This window comes from Hemibagrus wyckioides, linkage group LG21, assembly GCF_019097595.1.
Source record: "Hemibagrus wyckioides isolate EC202008001 linkage group LG21, SWU_Hwy_1.0, whole genome shotgun sequence".
In the NCBI taxonomy this organism is placed as follows: domain Eukaryota; kingdom Metazoa; phylum Chordata; class Actinopteri; order Siluriformes; family Bagridae; genus Hemibagrus; species Hemibagrus wyckioides.
In genome coordinates this window covers 8523040-8539825 of record NC_080730.1, presented here as the reverse complement: position 1 = coordinate 8539825, position 16786 = coordinate 8523040, and the positions used below count along the sequence as shown (strand labels likewise).

Sequence of the window (16786 nt, the reverse complement as noted above, 5' to 3'; positions counted from 1 at the left end):
AAAAAAAAGCTGATATATAAATAATAAATATATTTAGGTTTTTTTAAATTCTTTTATTCTTTTATTTAAAATAAATGTTTTCCTTTTTTAAGAAACATAAAACAGAACAATTCTTTTTCAGAATCTCAGTGCTTTTATATTAAAAATATTTTTGGATTTTATTTTTGATACATTTTACATATAAGTTTTTAATACGATGTACACTGGTACAAAAAACTACCAGCAGTAACACATAAATAAGTTACACTATCCTGTAATTATAAAAATATTCTCGAGAATCCTCAACAACCTCTGTGACATAACCATAATAAGTGCAGTTATTATTAAATAGCAGTTTCTATTTAAAGCGAAACACTGTGTTTCCACGGCTCCATTTTACACACTCCTGATGTCTGATGATGATGATGATGTATAATCACTCAGTTTTCTTCATTTAAAATAAAACATTTGTCTATCAAATATAAAGATACAAATAAAAACCCATGGGATTACACTCCTATAAGCATGTGTTGGGATCTTTTTAACAGACCTTTTTAATAAAGTTAGCATGAACCAAATGTAATTATACACCGACCAGGCTGACCACCTGCCTAATATTGTGTTGGTCCCCCTTTTGCTGCCAAAACAGCCCTGACCCATCATGCACGGTGTATTCTGACACCTTTCTATCAGAACCAGCATTAACTTCTTCAGCAATTTGATCAACAGTAGCTCGTCTGTTGGATCGGATCACACGGGTCAGCCTTCACTCCCCACGTTCATCAGTGAGCCTTAACTGCCTATGACCCTGTCGCCAGGTCACCACTGTTCCTTCCTTGGACCACTTTTGACCACTGCAGACCGGGAACATCCCACAAGAGCTGCAGTTTTGGAGATGCTCTGATCCAGTGCTCTAGCCAGCACAATTTGTCCCTTCATCAAACTCACTCAAATCCTTACGCTCGTCCATTTTTCCTGCTTCTAACACATCAACTTTGAGGACAAAATGTTCACTTGCTGCCTAATATATCCCACCCACTAACAGGTGCCATGATGAGGAGATCATCAGTGTTATTCACGGCACCTCTCAGTGGTCATAATGTTATGCCTGATTGGTGTATGTAACTATTGATTAATTTGTGGTAGAGTCTCATTACTAGATCTGAGTTGGTTAGGACTAAACTATTACCTGCTTCCACTTAAAGATATAACTGATATGACAGTAGATGTTACAGTGAACATTAAGCATTACTTCAGTTGCATCAATGTTTACTTTATAAAACATTATTTTTTACCAGTTTTTGATTTCAATTTAAACAATATTTGGCTGTTATCTTCTAAATAGAAGTGTTTTCTCCCTATAATTGGTTACAAGCCATGTTTTTATGCTAATAAAAACGGCCAGAGGACAGGTGTTATATTAGTGAGTGGCTTCATTTTGTTGGCTACTTGATGCTCTAGATGGACAGTTAAATTTTAAGGAGCAGTTTGTAATGTTTACATCCCCCCTGTTAGCTCTTATGTGAACTGCAGGTGCAATAAAAACATTGACAAGCCTCATCATTCTCAACTCTAATTCTGAACTATGTTCGCAGCTTCATTAGCTTTTTAGGAAACAAAAACAAAGCGATCCTGCTTTGGAGCTTATTTTGGGGCGAGAAGAATCTTTTCAACAAACAGAAATGAAAAAAGTAGTGAGATTTGTTGCATGGTGGTATTGTTTATTGTATTGTTAAAGTCGTATTTACAGTATGCCAATATAAAAATATGCTAATCTCCAACAGGGTATTGCAAACATTTCTTAGAATAGTACTTTATTTGTATTACAGTTTAGGTTCATCGGAAATATATTTACACATATTTTCCGAAATAACAAACCACACCTTCAATGCAATTAAAAATGTACTGTTTTTGGTTACAATATACTGTACATAGAGCCAAATATGGGCTTCCATCTAATCATGCCTTGTGCTGGGCCACAGGGATGACAATGTTTATAGGAGACAATCAATTTCTTTCTGTCTCTAATAATGTGATTAAACCAATCAGTGCTCTTATTAATCTGTTCTGAAAGTGCTATGAAACAGTTAGTAAAGACATTTTCTAATTGTTATTTGCCGCATGACACTGGAACTGAAATTACATGTCGTATCTTAGTGGCTAAAGCATTGGACTACTGATCGGAAGGTTGTGAGTTTGAGTCTCAGGTCCACTGAGCTGCCCTCAATTGCTCAGTTGTACAAAAAAATGAGATAAAATTGTAAGTCACTCTGGATAAAGGCATCTACCAAATGCCAGAAAGGTAAATGCACGCTTTTGGGATGTGTCAAAATAGGAGATTCGGGTCTGTAGGAATTACATGATGCAATCAAGTCAGCATATATATATATATATATATATATATATATACACTGATCAGGAATAACATTATGACCACCTGCCTAAAATTGTTTTGGTTTGCTGCCAAAACAGCCCTGACCCATCATGCACTGTGTATTCTGACACCTTCCTATCAGAACCAGCATTAACTTCTTCAGCAATTTGAGCAAAAGTAGCTCGTCTGTTGGATCGGATCACACGGGTCAGCCTTCGCTCCCCACGTCCATCAATGAGTCTTGGCCGCCCATGACCCTGTCTCCGGTTCACCACTGTTTCTTCCTTGGACCACTTTTGATAGATACTGACCACTGCAGACCGGGAACACCCCACAAGAGCTGCAGTTTTGGAGATGCTCTGATCCAGTCGTCATTATCAAACTCGCTCAAATCCTCACTCTTGCCCAATTTTCCTGCTTCTAATACATCAACTTTGAGGACACTTGCTGCCTAATATATCCACCCACTAACAGGTGTCATGATGAGGAGATAATCAGTGTTAGTCACTTCACCTGTCAGTGGTGATAATGTTATGGCTGATCGGTGTGTATATATATATATATATATATATATATATATATATATATATATATATATATGTATATATATATATATATATAGTATGTTTATGTGTGTTAGACCCAGGGCTGGGGTGGTATTTGTTTTATTGATAATCTCATATTCATGATCATGGAGCTGCAGGGCAAGCATTTGAAACCTTCAGTGACATCTATGGGTATTTTGGTGAAATAATTAGGTAAATCCATGACTTGCACTGGGGCGCTGGTGTTTTCTACAGGGATTAGATGTATGATTGCCGTGATAATGACATTAGCATACTGTGACCAGGTAGGTCAGATCAATCTTGTTAGACAAGACTAAAAGCTGCACATTCAGACACTTCACAGTCCATAGCGAGCTCACGTCAGCAAAAAGCACCAACAGCATCCCCCCCTCTCTCTCTTTCTCTCTCTCTCTCTCTTACTGACGGGCGCAAAAAAATGGTCGAGATGGGGGCAAAACCAAGGCTAATGGTGCACTGATGTGATGTGGACGCGGCGTCGCAGTGTGTTTGCGTGCGTCGTCTGTGTGAGTGTGTGTGTGTGTGTGTGTGAGAGAGAGAGAGAGAGAGTGTGTATGAGTGAGGGAGAGAGTCGGTGTGTTTTCTCCGTTCACATCCCCCGGTTGTGTGTTGAAGACGTGAGCATCCTCCACAGCGAGCCTTCATAAAGGACTCCGGAGAGATCCGGGGCTTCACCTCGGACACTAGAAACTGACAGAAGAGCTTGGTCGAGTTGTACTGACATCAGGATAACAGTGTCAGGCGGATTTACCGACCTTACAGAAGTCAAACGGATAAACCGAGCACTTATTTGTTCAGGTTTGGACCGAATTCTCTGACCAGGATATTTTTTTTTAAAAATTTTTTTATTTCTTCCTTCCTTGCGCGTGTGTGTTTATGTTTTCGGATGGTCTCGCGCTCAGCGGATGGACCACAGAGATGGAGACGTTTCATCGGCAGTGAAGATTTCTATTTTTTTTTTCCCCCTAACGATGCTGTTTCTAAACAAAACCAGTGTTTGTTTGTTTTCTTAACCCGTTAACGCCTGACACAACACTGTAACGTCTTTGTTTTGTTCTGACCAACTGAGTTAAAAAGCAAGCGGATATTTTTTTCTCCCCCCCCCCCCCACACAGACACACATTACAGCTGGATGTTATTAAGCTGAAATAATATAATATAATATAATATAGCAGCACTTCTAAGGAAAATATTCTCCATGACTTGGAGCACCACAGTGATTGGTGTAAATTAAAGTCGTCTCACGAGTATCGTTATTACTGAGGAGGAAAGAATAAGAAGAAGTAAAAAAAAAAAAAAAATTTTCTCATTTCCGGTGTCTCAATCAGTCGTTGCGGATCGATTCGGTTTTCTCTCGAGGGATGAAAGTAAAAGCCCCATCACTCAGAAAGGCTGGACTTATTATTTCCCAATAAAGACAGGGCGCAGGATAAAAAAAAGGGCGGGAAACTTGGCGCTCCCCATCACTCGCTTGTCTCACGCGCGACCTCGTGCTCTCAGCATTTCTCCTCCACTCGCCTGAGTTTGGCTGTGGTCATGGATCTTCGAGGAGAAAACGACGATGACAACGTGGACTGCGAGCGACCGGCGCCCATTGAAGTTTTCGCGAGCAGGTCCACTCTCCACGGCATCGCCCACATGTTCACCTACGAGCGGCTGTGCGTGAGGCGCTGCCTGTGGATTATCTTCTTCGCCGGCTCGCTCTCCTTCCTCGTGTTCGTGTGCGCGGACCGCGTGCGCTTCTACCTGCAGTACCCGCACGTGACCAAGCTCGACGAGATCTCGACCCCGCTGATGACCTTCCCCGCCGTGACCTTCTGCAACCTCAACTCGTTCCGCTTCAGCCGCGTCACGCGCAATGACCTGTACCATGCAGGAGAGCTGCTCGCGCTGCTCAATGGCAGGTGAGCTCCCAAATCTGGCGAAACTTGGAAACAGTTGTGCTTATACTTTCCACGAGGACCATATCTTTCACTACCTATGAATGCGTGTTATAATGCATTCTCAGGGCAGTATAATGCATTCATAAGGCATTTAAACAATTACATATTTAATTGCTTTACGAATGCCATATGCATAACACCTTCAAGGTGCATCCATAACATGTTATTAATTAAAACACGTTCAGTGAAGTCCATTAGAGTTATGGACACATTTCTAACCAGTTATAATGCATTACATTAACACTACTATGAAGGCCGTATGTATAATGATGTATGAATGCATTATACACCTTAACACTTTCTATGAAGGTCATATTTATCCTTACCCATGAATACACTCATAGCATGTTATAATGACAAGGAAAGAGATTACAGCATATCTGAAATGTTAACAGAATGCATTATAAGCAGTGTTTATAGCACTATGAACCATCAGCTCCAGTTCGCTGAGTGCATTATGTTCGGTCACAGACACACTACCAAGTTCTTTTGGAAGTTGTGTAGTGTCCTTTCCTGTTCGTTGCTCTGTTATAATTTATATTACAGGAAATAAATCAGTCCAGGTTTCTTAATGCACCACGTAAAGCTGAGCTCGGTTTCTTCAGTGTGGATCCTGTAACAGGATGTGGAATGTATTTATAATGCATCATGCTAACAGTTCATATTTGAATAATTAAGACAACAACTATATTGAATGAATAATGCCAGGATGATTACCAAGCACTCAGACAAGCTTTACAACTTACTGTATGAAAATGACTGAAATAGAATGCACTCCATGAGCTGAAATTCCTTGGGTATCAGTGATATAGTGTGTTCTATAAATATTGTTCATATTGCATTCTGTTCATAAGCTATAAAATGTGTAATGCATTTTTTTAAAAATAAATATAGCAAGGTGCATAATGCATAATGAACTCATGATATTAACATGTACTTTGTTGGAAACACGAATGCACCATAACATGTTACGTATATAACCTTCACAGTTTCATAAACAGTGTACAACGAAAAGAAAATAAACGAGGAGAAGAAAAGCATTCGGGGAGAAAATAAACAAGCAAACAAAAATATTTCCCTTAGATGAGTGCAGACGAGACGAGCCTGTAGGGTCGAATAAAATAAAAAAAGTTTATGTCTTTGGGTGAAATTAACAGCACTTTCTAATCTCTTACATAATCACTGCCTCTCTCTCTCTCTCTCTCTCTCTCTCTCTCTGTCTCTCTCTCTCTCTCTCTTGTGTGTGTGATGAAATGAAATTGAACACTGAGAAAACAACAGACTCCGTTCTTACATTAAAAGTCTGTTGAATTCTAAATAAATGTTTAATCTAGAGCTTTAATCTAATTGAGGAAACAACAACTTGCACTGTTTCCTTTGCTGTATTAACTGTCACACTAATTATTATGTAACAGGGATTTAGTCGAACTATTTCTACTAGCATGAGACTATTTTATTTATTTATTTATTTATTTATTTATTTATTTATTTATTTATTTATTTATTTATTTATTTTATTTTATATTGATAAGAGGATCCTCTAAATGATTTAAATGTAAACATCAGTCTATTTCACTTGAATTGCTAAGGCAGGGAAGAGGCAGCCATGAGAGAAAATTCTCCCCAAACTGTCCTTATGTGAACTTTCAAACCCATTAACGAAACATTTAATCAGTTTTTATAAAGCATGTGTTATGTTAAGTGTATAATCTTTAATACGTTGATGTTTATTGAACATTTATGGAAGGAGGCTCGAGTCGGTAAGATTCCTGACACGGAGGTTAGTTCCTGTTATTGATTATATTATAGTAGCTATATACAATTGTTTCCGCACCAGGATCTCCTTCTCTCTCTCTCTCTCTCTCTCTCTCTCTCTCTCTCTCGAACTTAATGAGACAGAAAAACCCCAAAGCTTGTCATGTTACTGAGAATCCAGGAGGTGAAGAGTCCTCGGGTCTCACAGTCGTTCCGTAAAAAGCGATTTCTGTTGTTCCAAATGTGTTGTTCATTAATAAATTAATCTGTAATTGTTGCCAAGTCGCAGTGGTATACAAAGAGGAATAAGAAGAACAATATTTTGAATATATTTTAAAACATGTTTCTTTATTTCTTCATTATTATTATTATTATTATTATTATTATTATTATTATTATTATTATTTTCTTTCTTTCTTTCTTTCTTTTAAATTTAATTTATTTATTTTTTCAATTTAAGGAAGTCCTGAAAATCTGCTTTCCCGACGTCCTTGGTTTTAGAGCTAAATCTTAAAAAGTTTATTTTACAAAATAATTTATGACAGCATTTACAGAAATAAGTAGTACTCATAAACCTTTATTGATGGAATTTAACATTTATTGATGAAATGTACTGTAACTTCTCTAACACTTTCCTTATAGTGGCTTTTGAATAACCTAATCTTCTGTTCTTATCACAAACACATGTCCACATTCTTGTGTGGTACATAAACATTAATCTGAAAAGAAGTAATGATTATATACCTAAGATTGCATCTTAATCTCCCTTTTACTAGCAACATAACCGATATGGATGGAACGATCATAGTAAGCCCTTCCCATGTTTTGGTGGTTGTTTTAATAGGAAGTCGGACTTCTTTTCAAAATGACTTTTCTGGTACATTAGGAAAGGAAACCAAGCGGATTAGTTTCAGTGTAGTAAAGGCTACAGAAAACTGGGGTTAATGTAAGCTGTTCTTGGACCAGTAAAACAATACCTTTATAGATTATGACAGCCTCAATGAGACTAAGTGCTTTAGGTACTTGAACCAATATCTGTATACGAGTTCAGCTCCATCACTAAAGATACTGCATGAGCTGTCCTGAACATTGTGTAACTTTAATATCTATCCTGAATCAGTACATTAGTGTTAGAGAGTCTACCTGAGCTCTCCATAATGCTTTTTTAAAGGACTAAAACTTTCTCCAGTGTTAGGTAAGCAGTTCAGTATGAGTGAACCTTTGCTCAGTGACGTTTCAGATACCTGTTCTTGGCTGACGGGACTGTAATCTTCTGATGTTGTAGTTTATCCACCTCAAGCTTTAGTATGCTGTATGTTCTGAGGCATTTCCACTCATAGAACTGTTGTGTGTGTGAAAATCACATAGGATAAGCAACCCACGACCATTCAGTTCACCGAGATCACATTTTTTCACATCTCAATTCCTAATGTGAATCTGCACGATTTTACAATCTACACTGCTTTCACATGATTGTCTAACTGGATAATTTCACAAACCAGTATTCATTTATCGTCTGCGAGACATGTGCTTCCTTCTCATATTGTAATAATCAGCATGCACAAGATCGCTGTGTATCACTGTGTGTTCCTCATGACCATGTTACACTTGTTCTTCTGGAAGAAAAGATAAGAACGAGGTTCTGTGTCAATCTCACAGTTCTGTGAGAAATAAGCCATCTGTTTGATGCAAACTAGCGCTAGCACATTGCCGCAAAGGTTCTTGAACTTTTGTAAGAGTTTCTGAACTCTTCTGAATGAGAACAGTTACTAGAGCGGTTCTTATTGTGTGCTCTCACTGTAAGGCAGAAACCGTGACTGTTATATAAAATGACAGAAGTAATGGCACAGTCTTGTGGTGTGTAGTGTTGCTTACTTACAACTCCAGGGTCCTAGGTTCGGTCCTGAGCTTTCGTTAGAGTCCTCTCGGTTCTCTGGATCCATCCCACTTTTCAAAAACATACAAATAAGTGGCCTGGCTATGCAGAATTGCTTTTTAGATTTGAATAAATGTGCATGTGCATGGTGTCTGGGGTGAATTGCTTCCTTCTAACCGGGATTGACCAGCATGGCATTGGTGATGACTAGATAACTGAATTTAGCAAGCATAGTTTTATAGGTCAATCCTTTTTTTAACAAAAGATTTGCATAGAGAAGACTCTCCAGCACAAACATCTGAGTTTGCCGATTGCATTGCACAACTGGAATACAGCTAGTGTTAATAACAGTTTGTTAGTAAAATGCAAGCTGAAAATGCAGGATGTGTTCGACCGGTCAGCTCAGGTTTTCAAGGTGGCTCCGCGTTTCAGGATGGTCCATGTTAGATCAAATCTATCGGCGTGTTGTCTGAACACGGAAAATCTGACCTTTAGTTCAAAGGAGATAACATGGACTGTAACACTAATTTGCATACATTTAAATACTGAGCTAGAAATCGAGCAACATCTGAAATACTGGGTAGATGTTTCACATTTTCAAAAAGTTCTGTTTTAATTCTAGCTGTAATAATAATATAATACTTGGACAACTGTACTCACTTCTACTACTAATAATACTAATAAGAGCACAGTGGCTTATTAGCTAGTACATTTGCTTTGCCTCAGGGGGTTTGTGCTTCGATTCTTGCACTTTCACCGAGTTTGAATGTTCTACCTGTGTTTTGGGGGTTTACTCTGGGAACTCTGGTTTCCTCTCTGAGTCCAAAGACATGCATTGTAGACTGATTGGCATTTCTAAATTGTATGCAGTGTATGAGTGTGTGTGTGAGTGATTGTGCCCTGTGATGGGTTGGCATCCCATCTAGAGTGTTCTGTACGCCAAGAATCCTGGGATAGGCTCCAGATTCACAACAAGGCTGTGTAGGATAAGCTCTACAGAAAATGGATGGACGGATAATAGTAGTAATAATAATAGTAGGAATTTTATATTTAAACGAAAGGCTATTAAATATGACTGGCCACTTATGATTACATGCGCGGAAATGCTATGCTAACGCTAATGCTTTCACATTTTCACGTTATTATCTAAAAGTGTGCTGACTTTAGGGCTGAGCGATATATCAAATACCATGATAAATTATGTCACAGTGTATGTTGATAAACTGTATTTGGATAAATATTATTTTTTTAATAATGATTATAGCGCTGGAAGAAGCTGAGCTGATGGAAAATGCTTCTGCTTTGCATCTTGAAAAAAGATCAAATGGTTTAATAATTAATTTGCTTTAATGAAATCTACATTCATTAATTAGTTTCGCACATCTTTTAATTGCTTCTAAATCATGAGCATGTGTTGTAGAAACAGACAACTATTCGGATATGATATTTTAACCACATCGCCCCAAGCTGAAAAACAGAGGGATCCCAAAATTATAGCATAAATTTGTAAGCAATAAGTGTGTTTTATTTTACTTGAACAGCTCAAATCTCCTAAGAATATCATCTGTCTAGTCTCAAGGCTCAGTGTTGCCATGCGTTTGGATGGGTTTATCGCATGAACGGTTCCTTTATTTTATTTTCACTTCTGTCAATCGAACATTTTCTGTCATCAGCATAACATTTACTAAGTAATATATTTATTTACTTATTGTTTCTAGAAAACCGTCAATGGACTAGCCAAAGCAAAACATCTTCATGTCTTACGTTTCTGTCTGCAGCTTAATTAAAGTAACTGTGCACCGAATTCCCTGTGGTCTAATTAGCTTAAGAAAATGACAAGGGAAGTCTTGTCAGTTGTAGAAGTTGGGTTGTGATGTGTTAAAAAAAAAAATGTTTTCCTTTGGTAATCAAGAGCAAGGGTTTGCCTTCTTGATACTGCAGTTTGTAATTTTCTCTTTTCATTTTTAGTTTACTTTCACAGTGGTTTCTCATCAGAATCGCTGTGTGCTTGGCTTTGTTCTTAAGAAAGAAAGTGGAAAATGCGCTCACACAAATGTATAAACGACGTATCCATGTTTCTGACGCTCGGTCACTCTCATCCTGCTCAGCACTGCTTAGGTATTTTTAGTGTATTGATCCAGTGTGCAGTTTTGTCCCACGCTCAGTGAGACAGTGCCTCTGCAGTATTAGAATGTCATGAAAACCGTCTCAGTTTTTCAACACAATCAGAGAGTGAGTCCTGGTAGCTCATGTTACACACACTGTAGCTGCTGAGGGAGGTTATGGCATCCTTTCGCCACAGCACTGCTCACATTTAACAGCACTCTGCTCCCTAGCCTGAGGCTCTGAGGCATTATGTACATCTACGGTCTGAGCCAGATTTTGTTTTGCTTCATGAAGTAAGAACGTAGCGTAATTGTTATCGTAAAGAGGTGGCAATATCTGCGACTAGGATTTACTAGGATTTTTGACCCCATACTGCAGCGGTACACCCTGAAAACATCAATTTTCTGCTTTCAAAGCATGTTCTGGGTTGAAATCAAATGCCAGGCAGTGAAGTGTAAAGGACATGTAAGATACACATTCGCTTCTGGGTTTTTCGCTTCACTCAGACTTTATCTAGTTGAACTTTGACCTGTGAATTCACGAGGCCCTTGTCAAGTGTGCCAACAGAAAATAAGTAGGCGGGATTGGCACATATCTGAGAAAAAAAGAGCTGACTTGTCTCTTCGGGTCACTAGGGTTTTTGTGGTAAGATTGTTTTCGTCTCCCTGCTGCTTTTTTCTCTCTGATTTATAGGTCACATGGTATACAAAAGCATCATCATGCAATCATGGTTCATCATTTGAGAACTATTCATTTGGATACAGGAAGAGGATAAAAGCAAGATTTTCTAATTAATGCCTAATCTTTCACAGACAGGGTGTGTAGTTTGTTTTTCACTTCCCATTAATGGCACAAGTTTTCTATGGGATTGAGGGGTCTACTGATGCTGGCAGTGTCCCGGTGTTGCATCATGCTAGTCCAAAAGTGTCACACACAGATTTGGTCTGATGCACTTTACAGTCGTCATCCTGAAATATCTCAATGTCAGTAATGTTGCGTTCTGCTTGGACACCAAGCGCAAAAGACAGCCCCGGAGTCCAGCCGACAAACTACTGATCAAATTTTATACTACGGCCCAATTTGAATTGGATTAGTTTATCAGAGCGATGTCTATAATTAATTTTTCGCACCTTTACTCACGGATTAAACTCGCACATTTGCACATTTGCACATTGTTTGATAAAAAATGGCCATCAGAGGAGCTGGTCATGTTTTCTGTGAACCTGGATGTTTGTGTCTTGCAAATATATAATCACGCCCCTTTAATCAGCCCGCGGGATCTGGCATTATGCAGTGATGATTTCTTCCAATGTAGTTGAGATTTTACCACCCAGACGAAGTATATGAGTGTTTTCTAAAGCATCCATCTTTCTTTTTTTTGCAATTCAGGAAGTGTTTAATATCAGGAGGAAGCTCACTGATGCGCACATTATGAGACTAAATACAGCTACTAGCAACAGTCAAACATATATTTTTTTCTAACACAAAGTGACATCTGCGTGAAAAATCACAGACTTGTGTATAAGACGAAATTATTTAGCTGCAATTTTCTCAGAGAACGGGGAAAAGCATGGCTGATATGGATAGCATGTAGATTTAATCCAACAGAATAGGGTTTAAGTTAGATTCGTTTAGGTGTATAATCTTTTTATGCTAACCTATAATTAGCATTAATTGGCTAGTAGATTCTGTTTTAGTCATTTAATGCTTTTTATTCTTTTGTTTTTTTATATTATTGGTAATTTAATTTAAAATTATTCTTGAGTCAAAAGCATAGATAGTTATAGATAGATTTCGGTTGCTCTCGAACTTGACTTATTCTAATAATTATTAAGCATCGCCCAGCGAATTTTGCTTTCATAAGCCAGAATAGTGTAGAGATGTAAATTAACCTACTGATAACTGATAATCAAAAGTTTGTAATTTATAATATGCCTGAGCTGATGCTTGGTGTGACTTTTGGTTCTGAATCCAGTGTAAATTGAGGGTAAATTTTAATTCCTGTTAAATATAAGACTAAAGCTAGACATAACATTATATGAAGGTGAGTCAAATGAACAGTGTGAGATAAATTAGAATAGACTCAAATTGTCACGGATGATCTTGTGCCTGTTGGGTTCCAGTGAAAGCACAATTCCTCCGTAGGAAGCCAGACCACTTGCCCTTGCCAGGTGATCTGCTTGACCTCTGGATGTTTGTGAGCCAGGGGAAGGTCGATTTCAGCAATTTGCCAAATTTCCTTGTTGTGCCGGAACTAATGGTCCATCGCAAGCACGCCAGATGACTCCCCAGATTATAGAAACTCAGGCAGTTGGTACCGAGAATACACCGAAAGGGAATTTGTGGCAGTGTTCCTGACAGGATTTTGCAAACGGTTTTATCACAGTGTCATAAAAAGGACTGCCTGCACTGTACAGTGCTGTAAAATAAAGCAGTTCAAAAGAGAGCTGTCCTTATGCAGTTTTCTGAATGGGGTCTTTACCGCATACAATGATGCCTGCATAGAGACAGCCTTGGCCTAAATGAGTGCTGGTGGCAAATCCCAGAAGAACTTATCACAAGAAAAACAGCAGTGATTTATTGGCAATGTTAGTTAAACATATTTACAAGAAAGTCATGTAATACTGTCTTAATGCTCATTAGAATAAAACTAAGCTGAAAGTTTAAGGGACTTGGACCCTGACAGCTTGGTGGTGCAGGGCCTTGAACACACAACCAACTGTGATTCAAACCCCTTTTTACCAGTATGCTGGTTTGTTTTTCCCTCTGTTGGGATAACCTTACATAGAATTTTAGGGGTTGAAGATAAAGGCTGTCAAAAAATTCAAGGCATCTCGGAGAGCAGAAATGGTTTGATATCAGCGTTTACTCTGAAGATAGAAATGTATGTGTGAAATAAACAACTGTTTTTGATGTTCTATAAAATTATTGCCTCTAGTAGGCTTGGTAAAAACGGAATACTTATAAAATGCTAGAATTTCCTAAAGCCCTGATTGTGTACATGTGAGCCAATAACAACCACTGCAAAGTGTGGCATGACAAATAAATTTAACGCTGAACCTTTGGACCCATATTCGTCTGGTAAAAAGAGTAAACTAGTGAGACACCTTAACCACACTGCAACCACATCACAGCTAGCTTTTATTGATTCAGCTACGTCTAACGCCGAATTAACTCCACTGAAAGATTGCATTGTAAGTGAGATGCGGTGAGGTGCGAGTACGATTTCAAGTCAGAGATAATAAGGTTGTGTGTCCTTGAGCAAGATCCTTCAGCTTAGTTGTATCCAGTGTCGACATAGTGTTATTTAATGCTATGTACGTTATCAGCGTTCTTTATTAGAAATATGTTTTGCACTTATTTACAAGGCATGTTGCAAGTAAAATCCACAGCAAACCGTTGACTATATGGTTTAACACTCGGTTTGTTTTGTCAAACAACAAAAAAGGTTCAGCAAATGAAGGCATTAAGTGGATAAAGACCTACTTCTTACCATTTTAAGCGGCTGAATCAGCTTAGTCTTAGCGCCTTATGTGATTTTCCAGTGGTTTACCGATCGATTTCACCTTCCACGTGAGAGAAAACGACTGAATTGCGTCGATGTATAGGGGTAAGAGTGAAGAGACAGTGATGCGTTAAAACCACCAACTGAAGCGTACTGAAGTGCACGAGAAAGAGAGAGAGACAGAGTGAGAGATGACAAGCTGAGGCAATTAACTTGTGTCTCGTAAGCTGGGTGATAAACAAGGCTTTATCCCCGTGTAATTAGCACTGTTTGTGAAAGCGCACTGTTGCCGCACTGATAAACAGGTGCTCCATCTCTACCGAGTCTCCGACGGTGAGAACTGTATGTGTGTGTGAGTATGTGTGTGCAGCCTCGGAGTTGGAGCATTAAAAGAAAGGAATGGAGAGATTTGCTTAAGGATGAGACATTGAGAAAGCTGAGTAAGTAGTTTAAGGAATGAATTGAAATCAGAGATGAGGCACGGCCTTACAGTTCCATAATTACGCTTAACGGACATGACAGCGTGACAATGAAAATGAAGTGAATTCGTACTTTCACTCAGAGAATGGAAAGTACTTAAAACTCATCATGCATATGCAATTATTTGCTTCACCAGCAGGAAATGATTTGTAATCAACGTGTATTCTCTTTTTCCTGAAATTCCACCGGAATTTCATTACTGGTGCAGCTCAGAGACGAGAGCCACTGACTGTAGAGATGATTGCTGTTTAAAACCAATGGCACTCACCCTATTCATTATGTACTGCAGGGGTCCTCAATTTGGGGTCCGGAGACCTCCCAGGGTTCGTTAAGCATAGCCAAGGGGTCCATGATTTTTAAACATACATCTCACAGTGGTGTAATTCACAAGCCTCATTATCAATATAATTAGATTTAGGGGTCCAGGCACCAAAGTCAACACACACCTAATGTTCTCAGGAATAGAAAGCTGAAATAATGTTTGTGAAATAAATGCATAGATGGGAATTTGAACTGGAACTAATGGAGTTTATTTTACAGCTTAAAGCCCCCCCCCAGGCTTGAAAAAGCATGAGAATCCCAGATTTACTGAATAACATGGGTAAATTAGGGGTATAAAATTTCCTAGTGCACAGTGGGCTCAGTGGTTTGCCTGTATGCCGTTGCACTTCTGGTGTTGAAAGATTAATTCCTGCTTCTGCCCTCAGTGCAGAGTTTCTATGCTCTCCTTGTGCTTTGTGGGTTTCCTCTCCCAGTCCAAAGACATATGTTGTAGACAGATTGGCATCACAAAATTGTCCGTGTTGTGTGTGTGATTGTGTCTTGTCATGGGTTGGCACCCCGTCCAGACTGTTCCCTGCCCTGAGTCCCCTGGGATAGGTTCAAGGCTCCCTGTGTAGGATAAGCGGTTCAGAAAATGGATGGATGGACACTATCTAGGCAGCACCTGTGGTCCTGAAGTTTACATGAAAAAGATACCGAATAAATTCATTTGACGAGACTTATACGAAATATTTATATATATATATATATATGAAGCAGCCAAACATTTGTGGACCATCACACTGGCACTTCTTGGAACAGTCCACAAAGTATTAAATCTAAGACCTTTTGTAGTGAGCATATACAGTGAATAATAAGCTATGTGCAGTGTAGTACAACTGAATCAAATAAAAGAGGATTTTTGAATTGAATTATTGATCACTTTACTCAGATATCTCAGACCAGTCTTGACACCTGAGGGAAGCCAAGGTACGATTCGAATGAACAGAGTGAAAATTATTTAGTTCAGTAGCAGATCCAGTTTAAACACCAACTGCAGGTCAACCGATTGCATGTTTACTCAATCGTTGAAGTGTTATATGAGATGGAACGTCATCCTTTATGAAAAAGACACTCAGAAAAGGATTTTGGATATAATGTGATATTGCGTCGTATTTCACAGCCACAGGTTAATGCACTCACTCTTATATGTTATCTGAGATCTACGCTGTGAAAAGGGACTATGTGGTCAGTCGGATTTGAATAAAATATTACGTATAGTTTCAATATTTTACAAAATATATCATGCGATTTCATTGCTTATACTAGATTGCTAGATTAAATTATGCAGAGTGAGCATTCATGTAGAATTAACATAAACTTTTTACGTGGTGAAATCTCACGTGGCTGTCAGGACTCATGGGAAATGCTGTGTAACTATAGTACATTGGAACCTCGGGCTACAAATTGAATTTGTTCCAGAGGTGAGATGTTAAGGCAAAAATTTCTATTGCGATACGAATTTTTCCATAAGAAATAATGTAAATGCAGATAATCTGTTCCAGCAACCCAATATTACCAAGACTCACAGGAAGTTGTGGCACCAAGCTTAGGGCTAAAAATTGAACAGATCACTCAAGCCACCATTCTGTCAACAATAAAACGAGCGAAAAAATCACGTAGCTTTTGAACGCATGTCGAAGGCAATGTTGGTATCCTGGGTTGAGCTTTCGCTGACTGAATAAAAATTCGTAAAAACTGGCTTCAGTTGGCTTCGCTTGGCTTTCCACCAATGCAAACAAGTTTTGAACGGCTCCCAGATGTACAACAGGTCGTTCGTATGCTGAAAATGCTTCGTATGGCTTAAATTCTTGCAAAATTTCAATTCTTAAAGCAAAAATTCGTAAGCAAGGGCATTCGAAT

General features: G+C 38.6%; 1 protein-coding gene across 1 annotated transcript in view; it reads left to right on the top strand.

Moving 5' to 3' along the window:
* Positions 1–3355: 3355 nt before the first annotated feature.
* Positions 3356–16786, top strand: part of asic1b (acid-sensing (proton-gated) ion channel 1b) — a 319202-nt gene continuing 305771 nt past the window's right edge. The window contains exon 1 of the mRNA XM_058373993.1: positions 3356–4841. Within this exon, the coding sequence (XP_058229976.1) occupies positions 4474–4841 (368 nt within the window). The 5' untranslated portion in view covers positions 3356–4473. The remainder of the gene's footprint in view (positions 4842–16786) is intronic.